The 25,918-nt window shown below is 63.3% G+C and overlaps 2 protein-coding genes across 3 annotated transcripts in view; one reads left to right on the plus strand and one right to left on the minus strand.

Moving 5' to 3' along the window:
• Nucleotides 1-25,918, minus strand: part of BOP1 (BOP1 ribosomal biogenesis factor) — a gene marked incomplete at its 5' end in the record, with an annotated part of 102,594 nt that overhangs the window by 11,917 nt on the left and 64,759 nt on the right. The gene's annotated exons all lie outside the window — the stretch shown is intronic.
• SCX (scleraxis bHLH transcription factor) lies at nucleotides 12,747-23,618 on the plus strand. Its single transcript, XM_084621694.1, has 2 exons — nucleotides 12,747-13,619; nucleotides 22,999-23,618. The coding sequence occupies exons 1-2, from the start codon at nucleotides 13,098-13,100 to the stop codon at nucleotides 23,035-23,037; spliced, it is 561 nt and encodes a 186-aa protein (XP_084477820.1). The 5' UTR covers nucleotides 12,747-13,097; the 3' UTR covers nucleotides 23,038-23,618.

Here is a 25,918-nt window from a genome sequence, read left to right on the forward strand (position 1 = left end):
GCGTATGGTTGTACTTGGAGAGCGTGTGTAATGCCATCCCGCCGTCTGAGCACATCACAGCACCACCGTCACCTCCTCCCCCTTCGGTCCACGTGCTACTGCACCCGTGTGCCCGCCCCGCCTCCCCCCAGGAACCTGGACGGCTGGCAGCCCTCGCTCCCCACCCACCCCTCCGGCTGGCTGCAGGTCAGCGTTCTGCTCTGCTCGGCCTGGGCAGAGACCCAGGTTCGCTTCTCTCCTTTTGCCGGGCCTGCCTTGAGAAACCCTGGTCAAGATGGCGCAAGGCCCACGGGGACCTATCGGCTTGACTGGCTGCAGGGTCCCAAAGATGGCTGTGACTGTGTTCGACAGCCCAGGGAGCGCCAGGAGCTTTCTTGGGAGCCCCGGTGCACGCGTAGGAGACAGCCGGCCGCAGCGTCAGCACCCTCTCTGCAGAAACTTCTGCAGCCAACACAAGTGCAGATGGGGATGAGCCCCCTAGGAAAGGCTCCCGCCTGCGGGCCTCACCCCTCAGCAGGTCAGCTGCAAACACCCAGGGCATCATTTCCCCGGCAGCTGGCATGCCGTCCGGCTCCACTCTCCCCAGCCAGTCCCCACCCTTTCGCCCCAGCTGGCCTGCCCTGCAGGGGAATGGGCATGGAGAAGGGTCCTGCGCCCAGCTGAGACACTCTCTCCAGAAACTGAAGCCATTCTGTGCCCTCCCAGCGGACGTGCAGCAAATCCCAGCTGTGACCCACCGGTGCGCCTGGCTCCCCCATGCCGTGCTCCATGGCTGCCGCGTTCGTTCCAGCACACCGCCGGCAGCATGCAGAGCCCTGGGCGGGGGAACGGAGCCACAGGTCCCTGCAGTGGGGGGGAGACTGACAGCCCCAGAGCTGCCAGCAGCCAAGCCAGGACTCCAAAGCATGCCAAAGGCCCTGGGCAGATGCTGGGCATGTGGTGCCCTCCCCCAGGGCTCTGCGGGCTGCAGATGGCTCCGGGGGCTCCCATCCTGCCCTGGGTCATTAGCAGCGCAGAGCAAACCCTGCTCACTACGGATGTAAAGGGAACAAAAGAGCCCTGGGGGCGATATGCCTGCAACCCCCCCTCGGCCAGCAGAGCGTTCCCAGCCTTCCGCTGCCTGCCGCGGAAACAACATCAAGGTAAGCACCTGGCACGCCTCACTGACCCCACCAGGGAGAGTTTAAAGGCCTTTAACGGCTTCCTGATTGGAACCATGGCCAGGCTGCAGCCGAGGGCAGAGCGCTCATTACCCGCAGCACAGGGAGGTCCCCCATTGGCCTTCGCAGGCTTGTTAAACACACGGGCAGGGGCTGGTCAGCCGCGCACGTTCCAGCACCAGTCCCTCACACCGGAGCGTGCCACATTTCCCAGGCCTCAGCCGCCAGGCCCGCTCCCCCACGCCTGCACAGACAGACACACGCGGGCAGACATGCCCAGAGACAGAGCGACCACGGCCGTGCCCCTGGGTGACACACACGTGCACGCCCGCACACGGCCGCCCACAGACAGAGCGACCGCGGCCGTGCCACTGGGTGACACACACGTGCACGCCCGCACACGGCCGCCCAGAGACAGAGCGACCACGGCCGTGCCGCTGGGTGACACACACGTGCACGGCCGCACACGGTCGCCCAGAGACAGACCGACCACGGCCGTGCCGCTGGGTTACACGCACGTGCACGCCCTCACACGGCCGCCCACAGACAGAGCGACCACGGCCGTGCCGCTGGGTTACACGCACGTGCACGCCCGCACACGGCCGCCCAGAGACAGAGCGACCACGGCCGTGGCCCTGGGTGACACACACATGCACGCCCGCACACGGCCGCCCAGAGACAGAGCGACCACGGCCGTGCCCCTGGGTGACACACACGTGCACGCCCGCACACGGCCGCCCACAGACAGAGCGACCGCGGCCGTGCCACTGGGTGACACACACGTGCACGCCCGCACACGGCCGCCCAGAGACAGAGCGACCACGGCCGTGCCGCTGGGTGACACACACGTGCACGGCCGCACACGGTCGCCCAGAGACAGACCGACCACGGCCGTGCCGCTGGGTTACACGCACGTGCACGCCCTCACACGGCCGCCCACAGACAGAGCGACCACGGCCGTGCCGCTGGGTTACACGCACGTGCACGCCCGCACACGGCCGCCCAGAGACAGAGCGACCACGGCCGTGGCCCTGGGTGACACACACATGCACGCCCGCACACGGCCGCCCAGAGACAGAGCGACCACGGCCGTGCCACTGGGTGACACACACGTGCACGGCCGCACACGGTCGCCCACAGACAGAGCGACCACGGCCGTGCCGCTGGGTTACACGCACGTGCACGCCCGCACACGGCCGCCCAGAGACAGAGCGACCACGGCCGTGGCCCTGGGTGACACACACATGCACGCCCGCACACGGCCGCCCAGAGACAGAGCGACCACGGCCGTGCCACTGGGTGACACACACGTGCACGGCCGCACACGGCCGCCCACAGACAGAGCGACCACGGCCGTGCCGCTGGGTTACACACACGTGCACGCGCGCACACGGCCGCCCAGAGACAGAGCGACCACGGCCGTGCCACTGGGTGACACACACGTGCACGCCCGCACACGGTCGTCCACAGACAGAGCGACCACGGCCATGCTGCTGGGTTACACACACACGTGTACGCCCGCACACGGCCGCCCAGAGACAGAGCGACCACGGCTGTGCCGCTGGGTGACACACACGTGCACGGCTGCACACAGCCGCCCAGAGACAGACCGACCACAGCCGTGCCACTGGGTGACACACACGTGCACACCCACACACGGCCGCCCACAGACAGAGCGACCATGGCCGTGCCGCTGGGTGACACACACGTGCACGCCCGCACACGGCCGCCCAGAGACAGACCGACCATGGCCGTGCTGCTGGGTTACACACACGTGCACGGCCGCACACGGCCGCCCAGAGACAGAGCGACCACGGCCGTGCCGCTGGGTGACACACACGTGCACGCCCGCACACGGCCGCCCACAGACAGACTGACCACGGCCGTGCTGCTGGGTTACACACACGTGCACGCCCTCACACGGCCGCCCACAGACAGAGCGACCACGGCCGTGCCGCTGGGTGACACACACGTGCACGCCCGCACACGGCCGCCCATAGACAGAGCGACCACGGCCGTGCCGCTGGGTTACACACACACGCACGCAGTGCAGGGAGAGTCGCACGTCTGCTCCAGTGGGGCTCCTGCACCTTCCTCTGCAGCCCTGGGGCTGGCCCCCATCAGAGCCTGGAGCCCGGGCTAGCTGGACCTCGGCTCTGATCCCACCTGGCAGTTCCTCTGAACACACACAATTAACCGTACCGAGAACACGGACAGCCCCCTCCTCCCAGCCACACCGGGGTTTGCAGCACACCCTCGTTCACTCAGCCCAGCGCAGCCCATGGGACCCGCGGCCGGCACAGACCGCAGGTCCCAGCATGCCATGCAGCTGCGCGGCTCGGTCAAGGCAGCACTGCATGCTGGGACCCGGCTGGGACTATCTAAAGGAGAGGGCAGCGGGGGGATGTGGGTGGTGCCCTGTCATTGCAGGGAGCTCAGGACAGCACCCCATTGCATTCAATAGGCCAATGGCTGTGACCTGCCTCCAACCCACCCATTGGCTCTCTGCACTGGGCCAGGCGCGGGGCCAGCGGTGGCTCCCGCTCGCCCCCTCTGGAGGCGCCTGGCGGGCCCGGGGTTGAGCATAGCCAGCCCCCAATTAGCAGCTTCTGGGGCAGGAAGTGAAGCAGGGGTGTTTAAGGACCAAGCCCCCCGGTGGTGCAGGGCACAGGCTCTATGGGGCACAGGCTGCCCAGTGAGGAGGGGGCCAGTGAGCTGGGCTGAGGAGCAGACTCCGTGGCTCCCCCTGTCGCACCCCCCCGGGGAGGAAGGTGCGAACGTGACCTGCGCCCCACACTCTGCAGTCAGGGGCAACGCTCACTCGGCTGCACCATCTGGTCCCCATAAACACGTGCAGCACAACAGAGCCTCCCCAGGAAAGAGGCCAGGGGCCCCGCGGAGGCAGAGCAGCAGCCTCTGGGGCCACATCCATCACGCTCCAAGCACACGTCAGCACCGGACGTGCTCCGGCCCCGCTGGGACTCGGCCAGGAATTTCCCACTCAGGAACGGCTGGGCCACGGGACCCGCCTGCTGCACACGCAGGAAGAAACAACGGCTCGAGGGGAGCAGAGACCGTGGGTGTTACGCTGCCCGCCCCCGTGCTCCGGGGTACCTGGGCTGGGGCGGGTGAGAGGAGACAGGCACAGAGCGAGCCGCGGCAGATCCAGCTTGCCACCCAGCACTGTCCTCTTCAGCAGCCTGGCCATGCAGCTTGCAGACAGTGATGAGGGGACCAGGGTGCCCTGTGCCCATTCTGGCTTCCCCTGGCCTCTGGTGATGGGGGGTCCCAGAGCAAAGGGCCCTGGACCAACGACACAGCAGCAGCTCCCGGGGAAGGTCCTCGGACCCCGACTCCAACGCCAGAACCAAACCAACGGCGGGGAGCCGGGGGCTGTCGTTCCTTGGCCGAGGCAGGCAGGAGGCCGTCACTGGCTGTTTCCTGGTGGGGGGGATGAGCTGGGCAATGTGCCCTGTAGCTGGTGCAGTGAGGCCCAGACGATCCCAGGGTGGGGCACACGCGCAGGTATCTGCCCCGGGGAGGAGATCTCACGGGCCTACCTGCACTGGAGGTAGCAGCCAGGCAGGGCAGCATGGCCACGGCAGGGCTCCAGTGCTCGGCGCGTTCGAAGGAGCTGCAGACGCGACGGTGACATGCCCCGTCGATGGCTGACCATGGTCTTGGCTCGCAGGCTCCTGGGGAGCGGCTGGGCGGGCCAAGGAGAGCGCCGAACCCAGGTGGATTCGTGTCCTCTCAAAGGACGAGCTTACAGAGGTGCCAGCACACGGCACTGTGAGGTGCCGGGGCAAAGCCAGCTACTCTCCGCAGAGCAAGAGATGGGAATCTGGGAGCCCATCTGATCCTGGGCAGCAGCTGAAATCAGGGGGGCTGAGATGCAGGCAGAGAGCTTGCTGGACCCTTGTCTGCCTCAGAGCAGGCAGGGAGGACCCAAAAGGGCCCAAGGTGGCCTCAGCAAAGAGCAAAACAGAAGACCTGTGGAGGGTGCGGTGGAGCCGAGATGCAAGGAGCTTCTCTGGGCCCTGCAGGCTGGAGAATGGAGCCAGGGCAAGCAGCGACCCTGATCTCATCCAGTCACAAGAGACTTGGAGCTCAGTCTGTTTAGCTTATCCCAGAGAAGGCTGAGAGGTGACGTGATCGTGGTCCACAAGCACCTACTTGGAAGAGATTTCCACCAACAGGTGGCTCCTTAGCCTGGCAGGAAATCCAGGGGCTGGACGCTGAAGGTAAAAAACTCAGACTGGAAACAAGATGCAGATTTGTAACAGCGAGGGCCATTGAAACAGCTCACCTAGGGCCCGGTGGATTCTCTACCACTTGGAGTTTGTAAATCCACCCTGGGCATCTCTTCCTAGACTATCTGCTCTAGTCCAGCCAGGAGCGATGGACAGGCTGAAGGCAGGAGACACGGGGAGTTCTCTGGACAGCAGATCAGACAAGATCGTAATGGTCCCTTTGAACGTTAACATCTATGTATCGGGAGTTCCTCCCCTCCCAAGACAAGCCCTATGGTCCCAGTGTTCTCCTGGCCCCACAGACGAGTGAGGGGTTTCACAGACCAGCCCCAGTGTGTGTCCTTGTTGACCTGCAGCCCTGTCCTAGCCCACAGCCCCCTATACCGCCCCTAAGCTTCACGCTGGCCCATTCTGGGACCACTTCCCCTCTCCCAGAGCGTTAGGGGGTGCATGGTGCTTATGGCTCACAGACCGGACCGGCCGGGATCAGGCTGCGCTGGGAGGATCTCTGCCCTGGGCGTGGAGGTGGGTAACAGACTGGAGGGGCCGCAGCATGGCCCCAAGTGCCACAATGCAGCCTTCTTCTCCTGGCTAAAGAGGCGACGCCCCTGGGAGGAAAGGGGCCAGCCAGACATGCTGCACCTTGAGCCCTGTGACGGCGCTTCAGACCCGGCGCACGGGGCAGAGCTGCAGGCAGAGACAGGCACTCGTGGGGGTGCCGAGGAGTTGGCTCCCGGGATGCAGCCAAGCTGCGACCCCGCAGCTGCGTGTCGCTAACCGTTCTAAGCCCCATTCAGCACTAGCCGAGTGGGTCTGCCCCGGCACACATCCCTCTAGCGAGCAGGCCCGGCAGCCAGCAGTAGCAAACGCTCACTCTCAGACGGCCTCGGCCGCGCCCTGTGTAGTTAACACATCCCCGAGCGAGTGAGCGGGCGGGCGGCGCGGCCGGCAGCCCCCGCGTGAGGCTGCTGTCACTCAGCCTCACGGCTGGAAGTTGTTCTTGGGCGGGCCCAGGCATTCCTAGGCGCACATTCCTGGCAGCTGGAAAGCGTCCTAGGAAAGATTCTTTCCCCAGCATTCTCTTGAAAATATCCGGTCCACGTGGAGGAGAGGGGACGGGGCGAGCGCTCTGAGCCACGGACAGCCCACAGGCCTGGCTCAGTGCTGGCACTCAGGGCTGCAGGGCCAGACAGACGAGAGGAAAACAGGATCCAGGGAGGGGGCTGAGCGGGCCCTGCCCTTCAGAACGACGCTCGGTAGCGGGGCAAGAAGGGGGTTAGATAGAACTGGTGGCTGCCCAACAGGAGGGGGTGCTGGCTGGGGTAACAGCCATCCATCTCCCATGCTCCCTGCCACCCAGGGAGGGACTGCAGCTCCTGGGCCCCTCACTCCTGCCTGGGTGTGAGGAAAGGCTCAGACACTGGGGAGCGCTCTCAGAACCCTGGTCCCATTTGTGCTTTCCGAGGAAGCAATCCAAGCTGCCCCCTGGGGGACTGTCCCCAAGCACCCCTCCAGCCAGAGAGGCAGCCTGAAAGGCATCGCCCCACACAGCAGCTAAAACCTGGGGCAGGGGAGGGATCCCAGCAGGGAGTTTCCGGACTCCACCAGACACTGCCGCACAGCCGCTGCCTCCCGTGGAGAAGGTCCCACACCAGGCCCCGGGTGGGACGCAGACTCCCACGCCCTCTGAGTGGTCAGGTTGCCAAGCGACTAGCGAAGGGCCAGGAAGAGTGTCTGGTCACGAACACACAGGGAACCCGGATCCCTGCTGGGAACCCAAGAGCTGCACTTCGTTTGCGTGGCTGATCAGACAGCAGCGACCCCCTGCTTTCCGGGAGTGGCAACAGTACACGCCGGGCCTCGCTAACTCTACGGCAAAGGCGGAGGGCACAGCCGGCACCGCAGGGCCTTGCTAGGCCACGCCAGTCTCCAGAGGAGCATGTAAAAGGCACAGACTCGCCTGATATTTGGAATCAGGGGGATGGTAAGACAGTTGCTTGAAGCGTGCAGGATGGTGCCAGGGGGACGGGGTGCTGTGAGGGACCCGTCCTGGCATCTATGCTTGTTAAAGAGGCAGAGTTTCTGGAAATCAGTGGTTAGCTCCAGCTCCTGGCCTGATTCCAGCGCTGGTAATCGGACGCCAGCCTCTTTAAATCCACCTGCGCGTAGGGCTGCTGCATGGCTCACATACAGCGGCAGCATTCACCCCAGAGGGAGTTGCATTTCTGTGATCTTCAAAGTGTGACCACCCTGGCCTTCTTTTGGGCAGCTTCGACAATCTCCATGTTGGGCTGGGGGGCATGACCTGCCCCAGGCACCGCGGCTCATGGGACAGGGTGGGGGGCCGGGGTACCCTGAGCTGGGGGAGCCACGGACAGAGATTCCAACGGTGTGGGTAGTAAAGGGGCCGGAGACCCCCCCAGTCCGTTATCAGCACTGGGGTGGGGGCGCCCCTTGGGCCAACCGAGCACTGGGCCGGAGCCAGACGGGCGTCTCCCTCTGCCCCAAGAGTAAGGGCCGTAGCTGGAGTCTCATGTGGAGAGTCCTACCAGGCCCTCTGGACCAGCAACGATCCCACAGCACCTGGGTGCACCTGGGAGAAGCACGAAAGGGCTTGTTTGAAAATGTAAGCCGTGGGCGCCGGAGGCTGGCAGCCTGGACTGAACGGCACCGAATGAGGTGACAGGTCGGGCGAGGCTGGGCCGTGACGGTGCAGGAGAGTCGCTCGTGTCTGACGTGGCAGAGCAGGGGAGCCGGCAGCGGGAGGCGAAGCGAGGGGTGACCCGGTCCAAGCAGCAGGCCGGGAGAAGGAGCTCTGCAGCAGCATTGCCGGGCAGGGCCGGGCTGCGTTTGTCCAGGCCAGAGAGCCGGAGGTTGCACTAATCGAGACGTGAGCCGGTGAGAGCCTGGGGGAGCGTTTTAGCTGCGTGGACGGAGGGGAGAGGCCGGATCCCAGAGATGCTCCACAGAAAGAACTGGCAAGACTCAGACACAACCTGGCTGTGAGGCCTCGAGACGCCCCGGTTCCAGGCTGGCGTGACGGGCAGGACGGTGGGGTAGACGGGAGGCTGCGGGGAGGACAGGCGATGAAGAGCTCTGTCTGAGCCCTGCTGAGGGGGGTGATGGCTGGACATCCATGAGGAAAGAGAGATGGGCTGAGACGGAAGCTGGCAGGTCTGGGGCAGAGACAGCTCTGTGAGTCCCAGCACAGAGCTGGATGGTGTGAGTGTGAGTAGGAGACAGGAGAGACGGGGACCAAGGACGGAGCCCTGTGGGCTGCAGGGGGGTGAGGAGGAGCCTCCGAGGGACACGCTGAAGGAGTGTCAGAGAGGCAGGAGAACCAGGAGAGGACAGAGCTGTGGAAACCAAGGGGGGGAACCGACTTCCAGGAGACGAGCATGGTCGATGCTGCGCCAGGTGACTGAAGCTCGAACGTCAGTTCCGAGCTTTGGCCAGGACGAAGTCACTAGAGAGAAGCCAGCCCGGGGCCGATCAGGGAGGGAGACCCAGAGAAAAAAGCACGCCCACAGCACCGGCCCCTCTCCCAAAGGGGCCAGCCCGGTCAGCAGCAGGGGAGGTCTCTCCCCAGCCATCAGCCACTACACGGTGCCCCACCTGGCAGGCTCTGAGCCCTAGAGACAGGAGAGGCCAGAGCAACCCTGGGCTGAGCTGCAGACAGACCCCAGAGGGCACCCATCTCTCACCCCTGCCTGGTGTCAGACAAGAGCCTGCACTGGAGACAGGGAAACCAGGGTGCAGAGCCGCGCTGGGACAGCTCACAGGCCCCATCCCCACACCTGGAAATCCACCCTACTCTCCGCATCGCTGTCTTACCCCTTCCTTGCCAGAGTTTACTCATCTCCGGCTGGGACCACCTTCTGGGGCAGCTCTGGCGGAGCCCATGAGATGAGCTGGGAAGACTGGGCTTGGGCCCCGAGCCCTCCAGACTGGAGCGTGCTGGGGGGCTCTGCCTTTCCTGCAGGGAGGAGGCAGAGTTCCGGGGGTGTGCTTGGCTTTCCCAGCCTGCACGGCTGCTCTGCATCTGCCCCCGTTTTGCTGTCAGGCCGAGCCCGAGGTGCGGCCCCTGCCACCCGGTCACCACAATGCCTGTCGCTAGCTTCTCGACGCAGGCTAGCCGTCTGTCCCGGCGTCCCCGGGCGATGCTCTGGAACTGCTGCCTATGAAGCCAGGCAGGACTCTGGTGAGGTCTCCTCTCTGGGAGCAGCCTGTCTTCAGGACACACAGTTCACACGGCTTCCACCTTCCTGGGTCTGACCTCGGAGCATTCAGCATCCTCTGCCCCTCCGTGCGCTTCCCACAACAAGTCTGCCCAGGCTGGGTCCTGGGGAAGCCAGAGGGTCCTGCCCCACAACTCCGCAGTCAGATGGGACTCTCAGCCAGCCAGGAAAACAGACGGTTTATTAGATGACAGGAACATGAGCTAACACAGAGCTTGTAGGTACAGAGAACAGGACCCCTCAGCCGGGTCCATTTTGGGGGGCAGTGAGCCAGACAACACCATCTGCCCTTCACTCCTTGTCCCCAGCCAGCCCCAAACTGAAACTCTCCCCAGCCCCCCCTCCTCTGGGCTTTGTCCCTTTCCCAGGCCAGGAGGTCACCTGATTCCTTTGTTCTCCAACCCTTTAGCTCTCACCTTGCAGGGGGGAAAGGCCCAGGCCATCAGCTGCCAGGAGACAGCATGTGGGCCATTTATGTACCCTGGCCTTTTGCTCTGCAACAATTACACCCCCTTATCCCACCACCTAGAGACTTAAGAAATGCCTATGGGAAACTGAGGCACTCCTACAGTATTCAGAGGAAACATTAAGAACCGTGCCACTTCATCACACCGTCTATTTCCAAGCACTTGTTCAGCTCGTCATGGATTTACGTTTTCCCAGTTGAGCAAGGGAAGTGGGGTTCAGATGGGGGGCCCGGGGGAGTCAGATAATAGTTATGTCCTGGCAGCAGACATGGCGACTGTCAGCCTCACATGCAAACCACACCCAGCCATCAGCGAGCTCTCCGGCAGCCCTGCTCCTCTACCTCGCTGGGCCTGGTGCCGGTGGGGGTGCGCCCAGTGAAGTCTGGGATTATCGACATTTACCAGTAAACATCTGGTCCTTGCAAGCCAGGTCCGGCCCAGGAGCTCTGGGCACCCCCCATCCCTAGCGATATCCCAGCATCCTGCGAGCCCCCGCGGCTGCCCCAAGCTCTCTGTACAGGCCCCAGGCACCGTAAAAGGGCTCTCCCTTTCGGGAGGCCACGCACAGGTTAACCCCAGCCTTGGAACTCATTAAGCGGCCCTGGCCTTCAGGCAGAGTCACTCTGCAGACGGGAGCCAGGGCCCTGCAGCACACGCAGAGACACGGCCCCGCAGCGGGGAATCTACTGCCTCAGCCTCCAGTGCCTGGCTTGAGCCCAAGGGACGGGCTGGCTCCCAGCCACTGCAGAGAGAAATCCCCTTGCCCGCCAGACGTGATCCCCACCCAGTCCAGCGTCTCCGGTGGGAGCAGGTGCAGGCTGAGCAGCGCGGGGCCTAGCCAGGCATTTGCAGAGAGGGGGTCCAGCATTGTCTCTGGCTTTCCCCAACTTGCCTGTAGTCTCTGGCCTTTTCCTCTGGAGATGCCGGTCACAGCAAGACTTGAACCCCAAGTCAGCAAGGCGGGGTCCTCCCCTGTTGTCTGCACCCTCCTCCCCGCACAACTCCCACTGCGACCCCCAGCAGTGGGGCAGGTCCATGGGGAGGTGCACACTTGGAGCCCTGGCAGACTCCCCACAGGGAGCCTGGCCCACTGCTCCGGCTTCTCCTCCCTTCCCAGGGTCAGAGGTGGATTCCTGTATGGGCCAACAGTGCCCGTGTCCAGGGGCCCCTGCCAATTAGCGGGCCCCCAGAAAAATGGACACGCCCACACCCCGACTGCCCGGTGCTCCTGCCGTGGAACAGGGGAAACCCCTGCATTGTGACCCCATTTCCCTGGCAGGTGCGCGGGGTGGACTGAAGGCCAAAGGGGTGGGGAGGGGCCCCTACTTGCTCTGGCCCCTAATCCACCTCTGCCTGGGGTCGATCCCAGGGGTTGGCTTTGACCTGCTCAGCTCCTGCCTCTCCTTCCCCTCCAGCTGAGGAGCCTTTACTGTGGGCCCAGCACACCCCCAGGCAGGCTGGGAAGGCCCCTCTGCTGCCCCAGGAGTGGTGGGTGTGTGCGAGGGGGAGTCACACTGGCACATTTTAACTGCTCCGTGGCTGCTCAGGACCCTGCAACCAGGACACAGCCCCCCGCCGGCGGCAGCGAGGTGGAGAGCACCCACCCCCCTGGAGCGAGGCAGGGCCTGGGGCTCACCAGAGCTCCTCCGCAAGCTCCCTGAGGATGCGACCGAGTCCTGGCACCCAGCTGAGGCTCTCTCTGATCCCTGCCGCAGGGACCCCGGTGTCCCTGGCACACCGTGGCGTGCGCACCGTGCTGACGTGTGCTGCAAGTCTGGTGCACAGAAGGAAGCAGCGGGTTAGCCTCCGAGGTCTGCTCCTTTAACAGGTGTTCCTGGCCCGTGTCCCCAGGACAGGAGGGGGCTCCAGGCCCGCAGGCAGGCGTCTAGCCAGCTGATGGAGACAAAGGCCAAGCTCTGCATCGAGGGAGAAACTTAAAGGGGCCAGCGTGCACTGAGCAGGAGTCCTCTGCACAGCCCTTGCTGGTGGCTGGCTCCTCGAGGGTTAACGCTCCCTCTCTGCCCCATTAGCAGCAGCAGGACTGATCTGGTCACACTGCAGGGAGAGCCTCTGCGGGGTCGGTTCCCCAGCAATCAGAGCCCCTCTCCCCGAGAGCTCCCAGCCCACCCCCCCCCTCCACACTCAGGGGGAACCCCCTTCCCTTCACGAGCCCCCACAGGCTGCTGTATGGCACCCCCCCCACCCAGCCGCCACCTCCGGGGGGGGGAGGCTATGTTTGGACCCCCGCGAGGGCTCCCCGAGGACAGACGGGGCCTCACATCGGACACGGGGGTATCGGGATGTGCCAGATTCCCCAGGGGAGAGAGGCAGAGTGCGTTCGCACGCACCCACGGTTCTATGGGCACACGTGTCCGTCTCCACGAAGCAGACCCACACGTGTGCCCGCTCGCCAAGCGGAGTCGAGGCCGGGAGCCAAGGCGTGAAATCCACAGACCTGCTGGGCCGAGCGCTCAGCGCCCCGGGGCCGCCCCCCGCCCAGCCCGTGCTCTCAGGGTTAACGCTCCCCAGCCCCAGCCGGAGGCAGCTCAGGTAGGCGTGAATGTGCGGGGATCCGGTTCTGCCTGCGCGGAGCAGGAGGAGGGGCCTGGCTGACCACTGGCTGGTGCTATAAAGCTCCCGGCTCCTGCCACACTCAGCGCTTTCAGCTGCACATGTGTGCAGAAAGGGAACGCCAGCTGTTACCGTGAGGGGACTTAACCCCTTCTGGGCCGCCCAGGCTGGAGGCGCGGAGGGGAAGGAATCCCGTTGCTGCGAAGCCGGATCTTGCTCTGAAAGCCAGCGGAGGAGCTCCAGGCTTCGGGGGCAGGCGGCAGCTCGCCTGCGTCGGGGCTCCAGCGCTTTCAGGGACGGAGTCAGCATGAGTGAGTGGAGCTGAGCTGTTCTGGTACCGGAGGAACTTTGGGGAGCCCGTTCCCAGCGGAGCTGCCTCGCCGTTGCCCTTGCCAGGTGCGCCCCGAGATGTCCTTTGCCATGCTGCGCTCGGCCCCCAGCCGGTACCTCTACCCCGAGATCAGCATGCTGTCCGAGGACGAGGAGAACGGGAGCGAGAGCTCCGGCTCCGAGGAGAAGCCCTACCACCTGGACGCCGGCACCTACGGCCTCAAGGGCGGGAAGCGCCGGAGCGGCAAGAAACCCAACCGGATCAACCGGGAGCCCCGGCAGCGGCACACGGCCAACGCGCGGGAGCGCGACCGCACCAACAGCGTCAACACCGCCTTCACCGCCCTACGGACGCTCATCCCCACCGAGCCAGCCGACAGGAAGCTCTCCAAGATCGAGACGCTGCGGCTGGCCTCCAGCTACATCTCCCACCTGGGCAACGTGCTGCTGCTCGGGGAGGCCTGCGGGGATGGGCAGCCCTGCCACACCACCCCAGCCTTCTACCACCACAGCAGCAGCAGCAGCCCCCCGCTGCGGGAGAGCGAGAACTCGCAGCCCAAACAGATCTGCACTTTCTGCCTCAGCAACCAGAGGAAGCTGGTAAGTGGCTGCTCGGCCTTTCTTTCTGCGCCTTCGGGCGGCGCGCCGGGGTGCTCAGCCAGGCAGGGCGGGGGAGCAGCGAGAGCCCAACACGGAGCGGACCCTGCCCCTCCGCCCGCCCGGGGACGCTCGGCGCCTCCAGCTAGAACTAGCTCAGCGCCGTTGCCGTCGATCGGCGCTCAAGAGCGTGGGGGAGACGGCAGGGCCAGAGCGGGAACGTAGCCAGCAGGAGGAAATCCCCGTGACGCTGGGAACTGCCCTGACTCTAGCTGGGGAGATCTTGCAAACCAGACCCCTCGGGCAAGGCAGAAAGAGACACAGCCAATCCCGCTGCCTCCCCCGGCATACCTAGCTTCTCTCCAAAGCCCCCGCCGGTGGCTGCTAACTCCTGCCCTTACTAGCTGGATGCGGGAGCAAGACGGGGAGACTATCTGGGGGCTAGAGATTAATTTTAGGAGCTCACATACTCAGGGGACGGCTGAGGATAAAGAGCTTAAATCCAGAGAGTGTCTGCAGAGGGAGGTCTCCTCATTAGCACTGCACAGGCAGACGCCAGGAGGCGAACTCGTCCGGTCTCCGCTACGGACCATCTCTAGGGCTTTAAGCATTTCAGCCACAGGCTCCCTTCTGCCCCACCCACTCGAGGGAGCCGAGGGCCCCTGCTAGCCAGCTCCAGCCCCTGGAGAGCTCAGTGCCTGCCTGCCGAGTGTGGCGTTTTGGGGAGCTGGACAGACACCTGATGGGGGGGGGAAGCACTTGGAACAGCTCATACCAAGCCAATGCCCCCCAAATGCTCCTGAGACGCCCCACTCTGGCGCGCCCCTCTTCGCTGCTCAGGGACCCACGTCCCTGCAGAAAGAGCAGCCATGCCAACCGGCCTGGGCCACGCTGCTCCCTGGCACGCAGCGCCCAGGCCCGGCTAAGTCAGCTCCAGTGTGTGGGTGCGGTTCTCCTCTGGTCTCCCAGGTCAGGTCTCCGGTGTGGCGGGTATGCAGCTCCCCAGGCAGGGCAGAACACTTGAGGGAACGTGGCCTCTGCCTGGTACCTGCCCTCTGCCAGTGATTTCACATGCCCGGCACTCACCTGCTGCCCCCGGAGTCGGGCTGCTAGCTGCTGGCTGGGATGCACAGCCCAGGATCAGGGGCAGGATGGCAAGGCCTCTGCTCCTCCGGAGAAGTGGGAAGGCAGAGATGAGAAGGCCCCAGACTCGCTGGACTAGGCACACGCGCCCACAACAGCTGCTCAGCCGGGACTCCCCGAGGAGCTGGAGCGGCCCCGCACCCGAGCCCATCAGCTTGCAGGGAGACATGGTGTGGGGCCAGCTGCCCCCCGGCTCTCCCAGCAGACGTGGGAGCTCCCCCCTAGCATAGCAGAGAGAGAGGCAGGACCTGAAGGACAGCTCTGACCCCTGAGAGCCCTGGGGCTGGGGCACACCCCAGTCAGAGGGGCAGGGAGGGGAGCGGATCTGCAGAGGACGCAGTTATGTCCAGCCTCCAGGGAGAGGTTTTTTTAAAAGGGTCCTGCCCAGGTTGCCCCAAGGTGCTCGAGCCCTGGAAGGGAGCAGGTGGGAAGTTCTCGCTCCTCGTCATTAACGTAAGTCCAGGACTTGCCTGCCAGGGTGGCCTGGGGCCCCAGGGGAGCGAGTGATGGGCTGAGAAAGTCAGCCCGGAGTCGGGCAGGAGAAGGGGCAGTCCCAGCACCCGGTCACCCCAGGGAGCCTGCAGCGGGGGTGGCTACAGAGCAGCCTAGCTCAGGGGCTGGAGGCTGCAGCACGGCAGGTCAAGAGTGAAACCCGAGGGACAAAAAGGCAGGAAACCCCAGGCAGATCTGTCCTGCTTGGCAACCGGGGGGGTTTGAAACCCCCCCACCAAGCAGACACACTCCAGAGGGGCTTCAGGGGCGGCTCCCTACCCAATCCGACCAGGGCAGGGGACCCATACGGAGCCTCTGGGGACCCAGAAAACGGTGGCGACAGGGAAGGGAGATTCATGAGCAACTGGGGGGGCCTTGGAGAGAGCCCACAAACATCCCTCCTGTTACCATAAACGAGTGGGGGGTGGACACGACAGCAAGGGACCACTTCCATTCAGTCCTCAGAGAGAGGCCCCCCCCCAGCAGTGACTCAGGTCACAGAGACGGACTCTCAGCAGCACAGCACAGGTATAAAGCACCATGCTTTGAGGGTAATCAGTCCACCCCTCGCTGCCCACCTCAAGCGCCCTGCGGCCACGGATCTCAGAGCACAGCCACACACTTCCAGCCTCCTAGCCCAGCCCCCGAGGCAGGTTGGCAAGATCCCATTGTAGAGTGGGAAGCCTGGTACCCAGCAGAGCCGCGACGGACCCTCCTTCTGACGACTAGCCCTGTGCTTTGTGTACCACCGCCCGTCCTCATGCCGCGCTAAGTTCCCCCTCTTGCTGACACTAGCCCGTCACCTCGATTCCTATAAACCACGGCCCATTAGAGCCGCCCGCCTTGAGGCAAACCCCGCGCTGGGCATGCCTAGCCACCCCATGCCCAGAGGCACGGAAAAGCACAGCTATGCCCGAGCCCTGATCGGAGAGCGGCAGCCTCATTTGACCTTTAGCTTTTCGAGACAGTTCTCTAAGATTTGGCCATTGGCTGGATTCTCACGTAGGCTGGAGAAAGGTGTGTTTGCCATAGCAGGGTAGCTATCCCGCTGGTGGACGCGAGGGGAACCCTGCGTGAGGGCAGAGTGCTGATCTTGCCTGGTCTCCACGGCAAATTTTCCCGCAGGAGAACTCTCTGGGCTTGTTATCTTGCTCTAAAAATTCCCCACCGCTTTCAGCAGCAAAGACCAAGTCTTCAGTCACAGGGTTTTCAGCACATAGCAAGGAAGTGAAATTAATCTTCTCAGCAGTTGTAAAGACAGCATCCTGGGGACCTGCCTGCCTTCTTGACACTAAGTGGAAGGGACCTCTCTTGGCTGCTGAGTGCTAGAAAGATGACGCTATCCACATTCTGGAGAAATCAGCTCCCTATAAACCCACTTTCCATGCACTCTAAAAACCAGAGCCGCTGCCCGGGCACATGCCAGGGATCAGACACGGGCAGGAAGAGCTCAGAGATTATGACGTAGAAAACGTTTCTCATTCACACATGAGTTCCTCTCATCGCAGAGCCCACCGGGAGGGGAATTTGCCCATGTGCCCGTGTACACAGACCTTTACATTTATTTTATTGGTACATGCCAAGTACAAAATCCCCCCTGTAAACGGCTACACGTAGAGCTGCCACTGGCGGCTCTGTGAGGCAGGCGGGGAGGCAGTGAGCCCACCAGGACAGGAGCTGCGGGAGCTGGATGCAAGGCGCAGGGAGGGCCCAGGCCCTGGCTAGCTTTGTCCTCACTCCTCCAAGCACCCTCACCCCAAACGAAGAGGGAGCAGCTTGGCACGTAGGGCTGGGGCTGCAGGCAACCAGCAGGCTTGGCTCCAGGCTGGGGCGGGGGGGGGGAGAGCGCGGCACACAGAGCAGAGACCCTGGCTAGCTGGCAGGAGTCACACAGTGAAGCCTGGGAGGAGCTCAGGCAGGGTAACCCACCCCGGTCTAGGGTCCCGAACAGCTGCAAATACCCCCGGGGGCTGGGACTTGGCACAAACCAGCTGACGCTCCTGCCGCGTCTCCACCACAGGCGTGATGAACGGCGCAACCGACAAAGGGGTGACGTGGCTTCCCACGGGGGCGCTCAGACTCTCACTTCAGCATCCAGTGCAGGAGACGTTCCCGTACTGCAAAGATCCTCCGTTAACCCCCACCCCCAAAAGGCGAGGCCCCGCTCAGCTACACCGCCTCACGCAGGCCTGGGCGACCCAGGCCACTCTCTAAACAGATCTAGCTGCAGGGGTAGGACAGGGCCGTACGCTGCACTGGGACTGAGCCTCCAATGTGCAGGAGGCCAGGGCCGAAGCGGGAGGCGTGCTGGCTCTTTCTCGGTGCTTCCCCGACCTGCCCACCCCAACACATGGCTGCAGCTCCCACTTCTTTAATGGGGCAGGGGTCTGGGAAGGAGGGTCTGGCTTTGCGACCTGCTCACGGCTTGTGCCAGATTGCCCCCCCTTTGCTGCCTGGCGCACATGCAGAGCTAAGGGAATGCGCAGAGCAGGAGGGAGCGATGGGAAAACACGAGGCATGGCATTCCTACTTGTCTGGGTCTTGTGCACACAGCACAAGGAGAGGGAAACCAGGGCTCAGCTCTCGGTAAAGAACGCACCTCCTTCGCGCCTCCATGCACACGCTGCACCTGCTCTGGGGGCTGCAGCCCCCATCACACAATAAGTATGGGTCACTAAATGAAATTAACAGGCAGCAGGTTTAAAACAAACAAAAGGAATATTTCTTCACACAATGGACAGTCAACCTGTGGAACTCCTTGCCTGAGGATGTTGTGAAGCCAAAACTATAACTAGGTTCAATAAAGAACTAGATAAGTTCCTGGAGGATAGGTCCATCAATGGCTAGTAGCCAGGATGGGCAGGGATGGTGTCCCCAGCCTCTGTTTGCCAGAAGCGAGGAACGGGCGACAGGATGGATCACTTGGTGATTCCCTGTTCTGTTCATTCTCTCTGGGGCACCCGGCCTTGGCCACTGTCAGAAGACAGGACACTGTGCTAGAAGGACCTTTGGTCTGACCCAGCGTGGCTTACAGGCCCCTGCTCTCCCAGGGAGCCGCCCTACCACGGCGTCGGGGACATGGGAATTCCTAGGGCTCACTGCACTGTGGTACACGAGCAAACCCCGAAGAGCTGAAGGGAAATGGCTCTGAGCACCCGAGGACAAGCAGGGGAAGCAGTGTTACAGGTTCCTCGGCTGGTTTATTAGGGACTTAGAAAGGGACGCTGCCAACACTCCGTCCTCAGGTCCCGGCGGAGTGACGGCAGAGCTGGCTGGCGTGTCCCCACCAAACCTTGGGACCGTCTGTGCTGCTCGGAGCTGAGCCAGTGACAGGCCATTTCCCTTCGCTTCTGGCCAGCGCTGCACCGTTGGGCTGCAGCCACCCAGGGCGGGGCAAGGCGATTCCTGCTGGGCCTGATTTGCAGGCAGATTTGACCTGTACAGAACCGCAGCTCCCTGCCGGGCCCCTGGCTGAAGGCGCCTGCCTGGCTCTGCCACCAGGAAAGAAGCTGCTCCTGGGAAGGCCCCGTGCCTCAGGCCCAGCAAGATCCCAGCCACACGCCAGCATGGCCGAGAGCACCGGCAGGGACAGGTCCTGGGGCAGGCAAGCCCCAGGCTCTCCTCGGAGCCAGTCAGTGCAGCACCGCGGCCTCTGCGGTCCGGGGGAGAGTCACCATCTGCTCTGGGAAGATGGAGCAGGGGGCGCATGCAGAGTTTACAGCCAGGAAAGCGAGGTCTCGGGGCACCACTCCAGGGAGCATGGAGATCCTGGGAACTGAGCAGCCTCTAAAGGCCGCTGGGGAGCAGGAAAGGCCGGGAGCAAGAATAAGGCCTGGAAAACCCGCTTCAGGGGGTGAAGAGGCACTCTGCGCCCCCGCCCCCTGTAACCTTCCCCACTGGCTGGAAAACAACCTTCACCCTGGGAACCTAGCTTGAGAGAGGCCTGGCCCCGGGCAGCAAAGCCCCACCGAGCCCCTGGGGCGACTGGGGAAACCACTCTGCCATCTGCTTCCACGCCTCCTAGAGCATCAGAGCCAGGCGTCCCGCTCTGCCAGGCCCCTCTGCCCTCCCAAGGTGGGAAAGCACAGCTCACTGGGAGGGCTGCTCCGCCAGCAGGGCTCTATGCCAGTGGGCCATGTCCTCACAAGCGAGGCCCCCTTACTCTGGAACAAGCATGTCCACACAGGGAGTTACTTACGAAAAGCAGTTTCTGACTGGCTCTGTGTTTAGCTAAGCCCTTGGGAGGGACATGGGAAGACCGAAGAGACACCCCTACCCCCCGATGCACCATGGACCCCAAGTCAGTCCACAGGTGCGATTGGATGGGCCATATCTGACCGAACAGACAGATGGGGGCTCAGCTGACGGCTCTGGAAACCATTAGGAATGGCATGCAAGTCGGCGCTCTTTCCACACTGCCCAGGACGGGCACCACGCCCCCCGTTCACAGCAGGGGGGCTCCTAGCCAGGCTCAGGGGGACGGGCCTCAGCAGCAGCTGGCATGGGCAGCTGCTTGTGGGTTCTAGCCGTGTGGGGCTCCATGATGCTGATTTGCCACTGAGGGCGGGTGGGGTTGGGCGAGCCCGGTCAGATGCAGATGCACTGCGTGTAAGCCCAGACCCAGCAACGTGACCAGAAAGTGCACAGGCCCTGGGCGAGCGGAGAAGGGGCCAGAGATGGGTCACATCCAAGCCTTCCCATGGCCAGTCCTCACACCACAGCCGGGACAGAATCATAGACTATCCGGGTTGGAAGGGACCTCAGGTCATCTAGTCCAACCCCCTGCTCAAAGCAGGACCAATCCCCCACCAAATCAGGCTATCACTTAGCTCCCAGCCCATCAGTCCCCTGCTCAGGACAGGGCAAAGGGCTGGGATGTGGAAGACCAGCGGAGCTGCCATGGGCCCTGCATCTGTCAGGGTAACTGGACAGCGACAGCCGCTATTAGGAACTGATGGGCTGGGATGCAGAGAGAGGCCAGCTCTGCCTAGCACCCCGGCACCGAGACCGGCAGAGGCCGTCACAAAGCACCCATCGCGGGTACACAGCCATTACGACGGCATCCCCTCGGACGAGAGGGGCACTGACCCGGCACCGCAAGAGAAACAAGAGACAGCACAAAGGGGTTCTGTATCTGCAGCTCGGCTGGCCCAGAAAGCTCCACCCCAGAGCTGCTGGGTCTCTAGGAGCGGCCGCATGGGGGCCGCAGCTCGGCAGGAGGTTAAGTGGCACAGAAAGCTGAGGAACCAGCCTCACCCCCTGAAGAGCTGGGGGCACAAACGAGAGGAGTTTCTGAGCAAAAGTGGGGCGCTTTGTTCTGACCCAGCTTCCCCGTGCAGGGCCATCGGGCGAGTTGGGGCAGAAGGAGGAAGAGACCAGGAAGGGGACAGCCGGACAGGACTGAGGTGACTGGCAGAGTCGGCCTGGACCTTACCCCCCTGCCACTCTGTCAGCGGCACCCCTCTGAAGAGGGGTAGACAAACTGGAGGAGGGGAAATGATTAACCCTGGAACTGCCCCAGCCTGGGGTGCCCAGAACAGACCTAGTCAGCCGGGCGTTGGCCTCCCCGCTGGTACCTGTGGCCCGGAGACTCCTAGAGGAGGGAGGCCCCTTCCTCAGGGCACCTGCGCCTTGAGCCAGAGCTGCAGGACGACCTGGGCGGCCCGAAGAGCAGATGCCCTGGAACCTACAACCTGTGTTGGGCCCAGAGAGCTTGGCAGCCCCTTGGAAGGCACTGGGGTGGGTAGGGGGGCACAGAGCCCTGCACATTACCGGTGACAACACCCCACGCCCTTGCAATGCCAGAGAACCCCTGCCTCATCCCAGCCGGACGGTGCTGGAGAGACCCTGGCTAGGAACGCGCTGGCTCCAGGCTGAATGACCCTTCCAGCAGCCAGAGCTGGTTACCGCCCCCCATCTGTGGTGGGGGCACCCCTGAGCGCCAGCTCAGCGGCCAGTGGGTATTTTACCCACCTCCCCCAACTCCAGAGTCAGAGGCGGGAAGGCTGACCATTCCCCCGGACAGGGCTGGGACCTGCCCATCCAGAACAGCTTCGGCACCCTCCCCATCACGGCGCGGTGTAGGTGGATTCACAGCCAACAGACCTGGGGAGACTGGGAAGGGTTTGGGGGTAACCAGCGTGAAGGAGAACTCACAGGTGCCGTGCTGAGAAGCGATTTGCTGCTATTCTCTGGGTAACACAAACACAGGCCATGGCCCCCGCAGCCCCGTACGGGAAACCCACACTCTGCGAAGCTGGCATTGGAGAGCTGGGACCTGGCAGACACTCCCCAGCAGGCATTAAATCACTTGCTGAGCCCTGGCACCTGATGATGACCCAGCTGCTGGGGTGGGGAGTGAATCCAAATAGCTGGCTAGCCCACAGTGTCCTGAGAGAGCCGTGGGCTGGGACAGTGCTGGGCTTGTGGCTTGTGTGACCAATGGCCCAGCAGCTGGGCTACGGCTGACTGCAGAGGCCTCCTGCAGGTGGCGGCCTGGACTCGCCAATGCCCAGTGGGGTAGCCAGAGCCCGGAGTCAGCCGGCGCCCCTTCCTGGTGCATGGCGGCTGGATGCCTTTTCCTCCCCCCCAGGATCTGCAAGATGGGCCAGCTCCTCAAGCCTGTAATTTACTGTTCCTGCTGCACTTAATGGCAGCGGAAAGGCAAGGTGATAGGGGAGGAAATATGAGGCGGGATTTTCCGAATCCCCATTTCCTCTCCAGACAGCACAAGAACTCCTGGGGCCTGAACATCTGGGAAATTTAATTTGGCCATTTTGGAGCTGAACGCCCCCCTTCCTCCTCCCCCATCCCCTGGCGGAACAGAGGCTGCATGTGCAGTACCCGGGGTGCCTCGGCGGTGCAGCAAACCCTGCCGAAAGCTGGAGGACATGGGAGAATCCCGCAGCTGGCAGAGCCAAGATGTAGAACTGCCACCTGACTCCCCACCCCCGGGGCACGGCCCCTGGCGGGGAGACCCACCCAAGGTGCACACGCTCCCCGCGGCGAAGTGCAGCGGTAGAGTAGAGCGAGCACTCGCTGAGCTGCCTGCCCCGGCCAGTGGTTCGCTCGCCCTCTATTACTCGCTGGCCACCCCCAGGGAAGGGAAGGAGGGGCCGTGCCTGGGCCGGTTTTGTGACTGCGTGCAAGGTGCTTTACGGACAAACCAAGGGCCAGAGCTGTGCCCTAAGGAGCGCAGCGTCAGGGCCTGACCCAGCTGCCCCACGTGCCCCAGCAGACATCAATGGGCACCAGAATGCAGGGAAGGATGCGGGGGGGGAAGGGGGGGCGGTCTGGGTCCCGAGAGGGGCTCTGTCAGCCCCACAGTTTGCTGTAGGGTTGGCGGAGTAACCGCACTGCGTTTGCTCTTGGACTTGGGGGAGCGCTCAGGAGGGGAGGTGGGCAGCAGGGCAGCCAAAGACAGGGACATGATGCAGAGACACGGGGCAGGGATGTGAGTCCGGGCATCGGGGGCAGAGTGAGACCAGACAGGGGAACAGGGCGAATTGGGCTGTCAGAGCACTTCCTACAAGCCGGGAAGGGGATGGTCTGCGTAACCAGGTGATGCCTTTAAATGTCCAGCATGGCAACCAGGGCAAAAGCAATGAGAGCCATTCCACGGCTTCTCTAGGGAGAGCAGACCCCCTGGGGGCGAAGGCGGCCAATGCCTGCTGGAGGAGGGGTGCTGGCTAGGCTCCTAGACCAGGTGTGTTTTTCTAACTCGGCCTCTCCCCCCACCCCTTTGCAGAGTAAAGACCGAGACAGGAAGACGGCGATTCGGAGCTAGACAGATTCGGAAAGGAGGAGCGGAAGGAGGAGGGATGGAAAAGCCACACACACCAAACAAAGACACAGACATTCCTGCCTTCCCCCTGCTGCCCATGGAGAGCTGCACCGGGGGAACGCGCCGACCCCGGACACACCGAACATCTTCCTGGCCAGGCTGTGGTGGCAGATGGCAGACAGGGACCTGGGAGCTCCAGGAGGCTTCATAGATGGCAGGACTTCGAAGGACCATGCCCGGCGGCATCGGGACACGGCTGCGACGGCGAAGACCATGCCTGCTCCAGCCCAGTGAACCAGAGGGGCTGGAAAAGATGATCTATAGACTCCCTGGATGGGACCCCTGCCCTGATGTTGGGGAATGACCCAGGACCGCTCCTGCGGAGGGAGTGAGGACACTGCCCTTCACCGGGTTTTGTTGAGCAGCACTAGAAAAAACTATGTACAAAATACCCCGCTCCTCCACCCTGCCCCGTACCCTGAGTCCCAGGTGCTGCGCTTGATCAATACATGCTGGTGGTTCATGTCATTGATACAATAATATAAAGCCGGAGTAATTTGTAAAATTAAAACAAATATGATTGAGAGATGAGGCACAAGCTCCCTTCCTTCCAAGCCCTGTCCAGCGCCACACAATAAACCTTTAGCTTCCCTGCACCAGTGTCTGCTTGCAGCCTTCCCCCCATCCCCGGGCTCACACAGCTCTAAGGCCCCAGCCAGCCCCAGGCTCCGGCCACAGAGGCATTGCTGCTCTAGGGAAGCAAGGAGCCACAGTACAGGACCGGAAGCCAGCAGGGCCTTCAGCGCAGACCCGTGGCGTGGCCCAGGGCGAGTTGTTTGGTCCCCATATGGCCCAGTTAAATGCAGCTGGAGACCAAGGTAAAAAGCAGGGACTCAGTGAAAACCAGATGCTGCAGCTGAGCTGAGTTTCCTGGGGAAATAAATTACACACGTAGGCTGCGGCAGGATCAGTTCAAAGCGCCAGGCAGAGCAAAAGCTGCAGTGGGAGACTGTGCTCTAAGCCTCTTCGGCAGCAGGTGAGGGGCTCTGGGTTTTCTGCTGGTCTGCAAAGCTACCCCTGGCCCCCCTTGGCTCTGAGAGGCTGGAGGGAAGCACCCCTGGAGCCAGGGGGCCGCAGAAAGTGCTGGGCTCCCACTCACGTCACCAGCAGAACCGCAAAGCCGACAGCACCGGGGTGTATCTGAATCCCGGGGGCTAATCCATGCGTAGTCAGCCGGAATGTACTTTACCCAGAGCACTCATGGCCCCCACCTTTCTCTGCAAGGCTCCAGGCTGGCAAAGACGGAGCCTCTCGTGGGAGCCATTCAAAGCACGAGTGGCCCCGCTGCCCAGAGCCAGGCTCTGCCGGGGGCGACTGGCCAGGAGGAGGAGGACAGGCAGGTAGGCGTAGGAAGGAAAGTGAGAGGCCGGAAATGAGAAGGTGAGGCCACAGGGGAGCAGCAGCACACAACACGGGGGGTGGTCGTGGGGGAGGACAGGAGCTGGGCTGGGCCAGGGCACCCAGTACCCACCCCAGGCAGGAAAGCATTCCCTGCCCCAAGAGGGGATGGGGCTGAAGGTCTTGGCGCCAAAGCCCTGGCCTCACCAGAGGTGCATGGCTAAAGCTGGCAGGTCTGCTTCTCTGCTAGCAAGTCCGGGCCCTGGCTTGCAGCCAGGGAGAGAGAGGGACACTGTGCCGGGACTGCCACCCTACCCAAGCGTAACCTCGGTGCCAGCATGTCACGGTGTGCCCCGCTCACTGCCAGCACGCATCAGCCACCAGCGGGAACACAGACAAGCCCAGGCCGCGAGCCTCCGCAGCACAGACCTCCCGCTAGCTCGCAGGGTCCGTACGTCAGAATGGAAAGGGGGAGAAGGGGCGTCTAACGAGACTCCAGCCCAGGCTGCGACATACCCAGGAGGAGCCTGGTGATTCCCACCCCTGGTCCCATTCTGGCACAGGGCAGAAGAGACGAGGCCCGTAAATATAAAGGAAGCAACCACCACAGCTATTCACCCACCCAGCAGGGCTCCCGCTCCCCAGGGCTGCTCTCCGAGAGCCGACGCGCTCCAGGGCGACTGCCAAGGAAACAGACACCCTGTGAGCTCGGGACAGTCCCACGTGGGGGCGAGGAGCCAGGCAGAGCATCGGAGGGGAAAAACCCACGCCACGGCAAGTGAGAGTGGGAGGTAAACACATTCGCCGGCCAGGAACGCTCAGCGCTGGGACGCAGGCGGGCCAGGCAGGGGAGGACATTTTGCTGGCTTCCCTCCCCCAGTAAATCAGTGCAGAGGAAGATGGGATTTGGGATTTCTGCTCCTGGCAAGCCAGGGCCAGAAAGCAGGTTGGGCTCACCTGGCATGGCCTTTCCCTGGCACAGGAGGCCGTTGCAGGCTGAGCCAGGCTCTGGCCTTGCAGCTGCAAAGACAGGCTGGTCCTTGAGAGGGGGGAAGCGCATTCTCCCTGCTAGTCTGTGGGGCCGCTAGCTACAAAGCCAGTGCAGACAAGCCGTCCGAGCTGAGCGGGGACGTAGCACGAGCCCGCTCCCCCAGCAGTCACGCAGCAGGCAGAGCCAGTCCTGTTTCAGGCCTAACGTGTCCGAGGACTGGGGGGTGCCTGAGCCTGACACATCGAACGTGCCCATCCCTTCCAGGGACCGGGGCTGGGGGGGTTCAGGTCGGCATTGGGAACCGCTCAGCTTTACAGAGCTGGAGACTTATTCTGTGCGTTCCTGTTCACGGTGGCAGGGCTGGAGAGAGGGGTTAGGAATGACTCTCGGCCTCCAGCGTGGAGCCTGGCAGAGGCGGCTGCAGGCAGCTCACGCTATCATTAAAAACAAGTGGGGAGGGGGAGACTCTTTCAGGGCAGCGTTTTTAGATCCTTC

This window comes from Lepidochelys olivacea, assembly GCF_965140295.1.
Source record: "Lepidochelys olivacea isolate rLepOli2 genome assembly, chromosome: 2".
Taxonomy (NCBI): Eukaryota; Metazoa; Chordata; order Testudines; family Cheloniidae; genus Lepidochelys; species Lepidochelys olivacea.

Excerpts from the sequence above, each read along its gene's own strand:
- SCX (XM_084621694.1), top strand. The coding sequence starts at position 13,098 with ATGTCCTTTGCCATGCTGCGCTCGGCCCCCAGCCGGTACCTCTACCCC. Across the intron at positions 13,620-22,998 it reads TCAGCAACCAGAGGAAGCTG|AGTAAAGACCGAGACAGGAA; the intron begins GTAAGTGGCTGC and ends ACCCCTTTGCAG.